General features: G+C 29.9%; 1 protein-coding gene across 1 annotated transcript; it reads right to left on the bottom strand.

Moving 5' to 3' along the window:
• Positions 1-1,469: 1,469 nt before the first annotated feature.
• LOC112518372 (flavonol sulfotransferase-like) lies at positions 1,470-2,602 on the bottom strand. The gene is given in 2 exon segments (XM_025126042.1): positions 1,470-2,402; positions 2,405-2,602. Coding segments are annotated over 2 exon segments (948 nt in total). The 5' UTR covers positions 2,567-2,602; the 3' UTR covers positions 1,470-1,616.
• Between the last annotated feature and the right edge of the window lie 5,419 nt (positions 2,603-8,021).

Here is an 8,021-nt window from a genome sequence, read left to right as displayed (position 1 = left end):
CATATAAATCAAGTCATATAAAACGGTCTATTGAGACGCTTAGAGATTGGGGGTGTCCTATAAACCCAATTTTGTTGCAGTGTTGTGTATCATGTGTTATTTCATATGATACTTTTTCCATCTAAAACTAGGATTTAATATATTGATTAACATATATATGTTTGTTTGTGAACACTTTTTACGTGTTTGTTTCACATATACTCGTTTCACACTGTGAACAATATTTACTTGTTTGTGAAACAAGAAATACATGTAAAAATGTTTTATGTTGGGAACAAATACATATGAAACAAATATATCTTAATTAATATATTAAATAATATTATTTAGACGAAAAAAGACAATGTGAAACAATAACTTAAGGTAGAAATTCTTATGGTTCTCACAAATTTTGGAGTTCTCAAATGATTAAGCCCCGTTAGTCTGTTAAGTCATCTCCTACAGCTTTTTAATACTTTTTTAACAATAGAGAAAGAAAAGTCAAAATCTTCGGTAATCTTTTAATAATTATATTTAACTCTAACATTTTATCCATTTTTCTAGATTTAATGGATTTAATACTCTCCCAAAATTGTGATATCTTTCAAATTATGGTATTTAGCTAACAATATTTTTTTATTAACCTGGATATCCAACCCGCTATGCGAACCGACTAATCTCAGTACGACCATCTGCTTTGCAGATAGCCCGCAGTCACCGCATTTGAACCTTCATGGCCACAAGGGGATTTTTATTCCTTCTTGGATTTGAACCTGAGACCTCCTGATACTTTTGACATTTGGAGCCAAACTCAAACCAATCAGACACCACCCTTGTGGTTAGCTAACAAGTTTATTAAATAAGAAGAGTAAATTACATCAATCGTCCATGTGGTTTGCTCAAACTCCATCAATTGTTACTGGAGTTTCGAAAATACGTCGACTGTCCATTGTTTCAATTTACTTACACCGCTCGTCCATGCCCCTAATGACCTTCATTACAACAAAATTGAGTTTATAGGACACCCTAAATCTTTAAGCGTCCCAATAGACCGCTTTATAGAACTTAATTTATAGAACCAAAATATAAAGCGTCATATCTAAAGGTGTTGTAATGAGTTTATGAGACGCTTTTTGGCGTCTTAACAAGTTTTTTATAACATTGTTAATACAAAGTGTCGCATTAGCAACTTTATAGGATACTTTTATAAACTCAATTTTTTATAGGACATTTGTTTTTATAAGACAATTTTTCAAATAGTGTTCTATAAACTTGTTAATGAAATGCTTTATATTGAAAGTGTCCTAAAAAACTTATTACGACGTGAAGAAGCGTCATATAAACTTATTACAATGTCTTTAGATAGGACACTTTATTTTTTTGGTCTTATAAAGAGGCCTATTAAGACGCTTAGAAATTGGGAGTGTCCTATAAACCGATTTTGTTGCGGTGGACGGATTAGCCTGTCGAAAAAACAAAAACAGGCGATGGGAAGCAAATTTCGTGCGGATTTATAAGCACATCGAGAACATGTGAACATCACATAATAAGAAGATATGGAAAGTATATCTCCTGAATTGTAAAAGAGAGCACATATATAGCTGAATCATTAAGCCATCWGMAAGAGAGAGATTGTTCTAKYTGAGAAGCAAACCAGTTCCACTCAKTTTCTGATCCATCAAWYTGTCTACTTTTTCCTTCATCTCTTTGGTGAAGTACTTCTCCCAATCTCCATCCTTAGCCTTCCTGAAGAAAACCCTGTTTTCAATGGCATCATACCCTTCAACATGAAGCTTTCCACTTTTATTCACTTCCAAATTACTCAGATTCTCAAAACTACACAACTTTATAATGTTTTCAACGACGCCTTCGTTTTCTTCTTCCGCGGAAAACGGATACCCGATGAAGTCCGCAAGCCGCTTGACGTCGTTTCTACTGTCCCTTTTCATGTCTTCGTATTTCAAGAATAGAATTCTCCCTTGCCTTTCTAGACTTGCTTTCCAGTATCCCAAAATATGATCCCAGTATGGTCCATACAACGAAATCCCGTCGCAGAATTCGTCAAACGCCTCCTCAAACGGAGCATCTTCCACGGATAGTTTCGCTATTTGTCGCTGGTAATGGTAGTGAGAAACTATGACATCTTTTACGTTCCGATATATGTAAACGATCTTGCAATTTGAAGCTACGACTGATTCGGGCAACGAAGTGTAAGGAAGGTGCGTCGCCACGAGTGAGATTCCCGACTTCTTGTGGCAATTGTGTTCCATTTGTTCCGAGTATAGCTCCAGGAAAGGGATGCATTCATGAGACAAGGTTGTGAGCAACGGGCTGGTCGACTCATCAAACTTGTCTCGGGTTGCAATCGCAAACGCCAACGCCTTTAGCCACGTTGTGCCGGTTTTGGGGCAACTCGACAGTATAGTACATCATTCGGCTGAGCCTTGAAGCTTTTTTGAGCCACAATTGCACCTTCAAGAAGATCTTTACTGCTCCAAAACCCTTGATACTTGTAAAAGCTACACCTGCCTTTCAACCACCTGCAATTGTGTTGAACAAGCGTACTTTCAGACGATATATCTTCCATGCCGGAGATCGATGATATGATCTTGAGGTTTCGTGTAGTCGTGGTGTGGATATGGTTTAGTTGATGAGCTCTCATTATATAGACAATCTGGTGTATCTACACCAGAGTATCTAACTTGGGATCACGTTAGACCAACTTGTTTTCTTGAGACCAATGATACTATTATTTTACAGTTGAAACTTTACAGCAAAAGACTACGAAGGTTCGGGGTTTTTTTACCTTTCACACTATTTTGTTGTAAAGTTTCAAATGTAAAACTTTGGTATTCTGAATTAAAATAAGGAAGTTGGTGAATGAAAACAAACCTTAGTTTTAACTTCAAGGACAATTAATTAGCATATCGTTACAATTATCAAACACAAATATTTTTCAATTTGTTGTGAAGATCATATTCACACATGCATTGCATGATAATATAATATAACTGATATCAATTCAAAATGGTCATGTCATCATCAGTTGTATTAAGACCCGACGTGGATAGAACAACTGTTCAACGTTTGGTAAAATAAAACCGGATATAACATAATAAATAAAATGACCAATTTACCTCTGATGAGTTGTTTATTGTAATTAATTTATGTAATTTATTAAATTATAATAGAATAACTATTTTTTATAAAAAAAATATATCATTTGAAGTTTTCGTCAAAACAATTAAAATGACACCAAATAAAAAGTTTATGCAGTTTTCTATTTTTATTTTTATCTTTTTTCTACATTATTTTTTATTATTAATATATAATAAATTACATAAATGATTAAAAATATAGAAACCGTATAAAAATGATATTTTGATGACAGTAAAATGAAAATTTAAGAAACATAAAATACAATAAATAAAAATTAAAGAATGAATAAAATGTAAAAAAGAGACATATTTGATGTTTTAGAAGAGAATTAAGTTTTATTTTGAGGTTATATTGGTAAAATATAAGTCTGTTCCACCTTGTTCCGCTTTGTTCCTGTCTGTTCCACATAAAATTCATGCCGAACATGGGACATGGTGATCCATGTCCTGTTCTGTCCAGTGTACCAAACGCACCTTTAAAGTCATTAAGACCTGATTTGATCCATTAATACTCATTACGATCACTTAAACCCATTATGATTCCGTTTTACCCAATTTAATCCATTAAAGTCGGATCATTCCCATTACGCCTCAATTAGAATCAATAAGACTAGTTATGATCACTTGAACCCATTTCCATTAAATTCATTACGACTCACTTAGATTCAAGATGATCAAGGGTCCATAAGGTCTATTATGACTCACCTAAATCTAATAACATTATGGCCACTTTCCATAGACCCAAGCTGATCCTTTGTGACCCTATTAGACTCAACGTTAGGTATCATTTAGACCCAATATGATCCATTCAAAGCCAATGATGCCTATTTTGACCCACCTACGAGCTTGTAATGGATTAAAACTTGGATTATGATGAGAATGTTGTTGTTGATTCGTCGGAAATAAGGAACATCATCGACGGATTTCCAAATCCCCTATGTGGCTATGTATGTCTCGGCCTTTTGACGATCGTTTGTATTTTTATACTTGAATTTCTTGTTATCGGGATATTCTGGACGTTGATAATATGAAACTTTTTGGATAGTTTTTTTTATAGTAGTTGTATTTGCATGTTGAGGATGTCAACTGACAGTGACGGATCCTGGAATTTTATACACTGGTACCATGGTGAAAGTTCTAAAAAATTAAGTTTATAGGACAATTTTTCAAAAGTGTCATATAAAGTTGCTAATGTGACACTTTGTATTAAATATGTCCTTAAAAACTTGTTAAGACGTCCAAACGCGTCATGTAAACTTATTACAACAAAATCAGGTTTATAGGACGCTTCCAATTTATATGAACAAAAAAAAACAAAGTGTCATATCTAAAGACATCGTAATGAGTTTATATGACATTTTTTGACATTGTAATAAGTTTTTAGGACACTTTTACTATAAAGTTAAAGTGTCTCATTAGCAACTTGATAGGACACTATTTGAAAAACTGTCATATGAAAACGAGTGTCCTATAAAAAATTGAGTTTATAGGACACTTTCTCAAAAGTGTCCTATAAAGTTGCTAATGCGACGCTTTATATCAAAAAGATCCTAAAAAACTTGTTAAGACGCCCAAAAATGTCATATAAACTTATTACAACGTTTTTAGATAGGACGTTTTATATTTTGATCCTATAAATTAAGTCATATAAAGCGGTCTATTTGGACGCTTAGAGATTTGGAGAATTCTATAAACTCAATTTTGTTGTAGTGACTTTAAAATTTCCTATTAGTCTTTAAAATAATATGACACTTAAAAATTGTCCTATTAGACTCTAAAATGATATAACAATGAAAAGTGTCGTATTAGACTTACATGATAGGACACTAAGAGAGCTTTATAAGACATCAAAAGTAAGAGTCATATTAAATTAAATCAAATAGGACCTATAAAATAATGTGTCGTATTAGCCCTTTTAAATGGCGGGTTTCGAAAAATGTCCCAAAAAAGTGTCCTATAAATCCTTTTTTGTTGTAACCCGAGACATGGTTGATGAATCCACGAGCCGTTTGCTTACAACCATGCCACATGAATGCACCCCTTTCCTAGAGAAAGACCTTGAACAAATTCAAGACAAAAGAGGGTTATTTTGTCAAAATATTCTATGTTTGTTATTTATTACAAATATGAGTTTTATAAAAAGGTTTTGATGATATTCACCCTGTAATTGTATGGAAGGAATTTCTCATTAGACCTCAAAGTCTAACATTCTTTTTGGTGTTTTAAAATGTGCATTACAGGTCAGGCAACCAGTTGATAAGGGAAAGGGAAATTTATGAAGAAATATATGATTGCCTGCATATGGATTTTGGTATAATGTGTTGTTTCTTGTACCTGCATGTTGTTTATGAGTACAAGTTTTTGTATGGAGATTTTGTGGAAAAAATTTGGTAGCTACTTTTATAATGTATTTTTGTATATATATTTGGGACCGAATGTGTATTTGTATTTATTGATATATGAAATACATGATTATGTGCAAATGCGGATCCTAGGTGTCACAATCTGATACTATAACAAAATTGGTTTCATAGGACACCCTTCAATCTCTAAGTGTTCCAATAGACCGCTTTATATGAATTAATTTATAGAACCAAAATATAAAAAGTCATATCTAAAGGCGTTGTAAGAAGTTTATATGACGCTTTTGGGCGTCTTAACAAGTTTTTGAGGTCACTTTTAATACAAAGTGTCGCATTAGCAATTTTATAGGACATTTTTGAGAAATTGTCCTATAAACTTCATTTTTTATAGGACACTTGTTTTTATAGGACAAATTTTCAAATAGAGTCATATAAAGTTGCTAATGGAAACCGTTCAATTCATGAAAACTATGCAAACCACTTTCGACCAAGAGGAAAATTCCGTTTTTTTAGTTAATTTTAATAAATAAGGGTATAATGGTCATTTAATCGTATACTAATTAATATTGAAAGGTAATAACTACTGTTAATTATGGAAATGTATTAATGGAAATGTTTCATGTGGAAGGAGGTAAATCTTTTTTCTTAATATAATTTTTTTACCATTAATTTTTTATATTATTTTATTAAATTATACTTATTAAAATATGAATTGTAAAAAAACAGTAGAATATGAAATCTGTGTTCGTTTCATTTCTTGAAACAGTTTCATTTCTTGATTTAATGAAACAGTTTCATTAACGGTTATTGAAATAATATTAAAAAAATAATGAAACAGTTTTATTTCTTGATTTAATGAAACAAAATCTTTGTTTTAGTATTCAAAATGTTTCATTATTTTTTGTTGATTATAGTATGTTTTATGTGTTTCATAATTTATTAGGATATATCTAATTCATTGTAGGTGACAAGAAATGATACTGTTTCACCCTTTATAGAATGAACTCACGTGACTCGTTGTCACCTACAATGAAAAATTGACCAATTGTCATGTGATGTTGAACGATAATTGCAAACTGTTTCATTAACGGTTATTGAATTAGTATTGAACTATTAATAATTTCTAATCAAAATAATTTTAAAACAAGGGAAATCATAATAAACGATGAAACATATAAATAATGAAACATTTTTAAAAACTGAATATTTTTTTAATTTAATGAATGTTTTTCATGTATAAAACGTTCCGAAATATTAATAAATTAAATTCACCAGTGAAATTGTATTCATGGTCACTATTGAACATGACATTCGTTAATTTCATTACTCAAAGTACATATATTTTTTTCAATGAAACGAACACAGATTTCATATTCTACTGCTTTTACAATTCATATTTTAATAAGTATAATTTAATAAAATAATAAAAAAAATTAATGGTAAAAAAACTATCTTAAGAGAAAAGATTTACATCTTTCTATAAGAAACGTTTCCATTAATACATTTCCATAATTAACAGTAGTTATTAGGATATATCTAATTCATTGTTGGGGGTTTGACAAATTTACCCCTTTTTAATTGAAAATTAATCTCTTTTTTTTGTTTTTTAATATAAACTCATTTAATGATGACCATTGATGGAGAAAATGGATGGATGAAATTGGTTTGTAAGGTTTTCACAAATGAAGGTGATTTGCAATTGATCTCTCATATATATATATATATAATTGGTCTTACGAGTCTCATGAAAAATTCTCAGTCTTACGTAAACCCAACCATATATATATATATATATATATATATATATACATACTAGAAAGGTACTTGCGCAATGCAGCGATATACATCTTGGTTTTAATATTTTATTTTATTATTTATCCCAGTCGATGTTATAGTATGATCGTATATGATTTTGAAAAAAGAATGATGTTTTTATTTTTGAATAAAATATAAGTTTGAAGATATCATAAAATTTTGACAAAAAATATATCGATATTAGTATCAAATTAATTATTTAAAATTCCTCATTTTTTGTGTAATTTTTAATTTAATTTTTTACATAATCTAATTTAGGTACAATAATGAAGTAATTTATATTTGGTTTAATAATATAATTTTTTTATAAAGATAATAATTATTTATTTTGTTAGAACTCGATAATTATTCTAATTATATTTTTAGATTTTTTATATTTTAAAATAATATATTTATCCTCAATTTGGTTATGTTTATCCACAATTAGTTATACGAATTCAAACATCGAGTTTTGATAAGATTTTTACTTTTGCATAATTTATTTGTAATCTTGAATTTTAAGTAAACATTGGTTTTATGTAGTTTTGATAAAAGTGATAATGTTTTTATTTTTGAATAAAATATAAATTTAAAAATGTCATAAAATTTTGAAAAAAAAATATCGATATCAATATTAAATTAGTATTTTTTAAAAGTTCTTGTGTTTTGGTGTAATTTCTTTAATTAAAATTTTTAATTAAAATTTATAAATAATTAATGTAATTAA

This window comes from Cynara cardunculus (assembly GCF_001531365.2).
Source record: "Cynara cardunculus var. scolymus isolate 2C chromosome LG 9, CcrdV1, whole genome shotgun sequence".
Lineage (NCBI taxonomy): Eukaryota > Viridiplantae > Streptophyta > Magnoliopsida > Asterales > Asteraceae > Cynara > Cynara cardunculus.
This window is presented reverse-complemented; position numbering and strand designations above follow the sequence as displayed.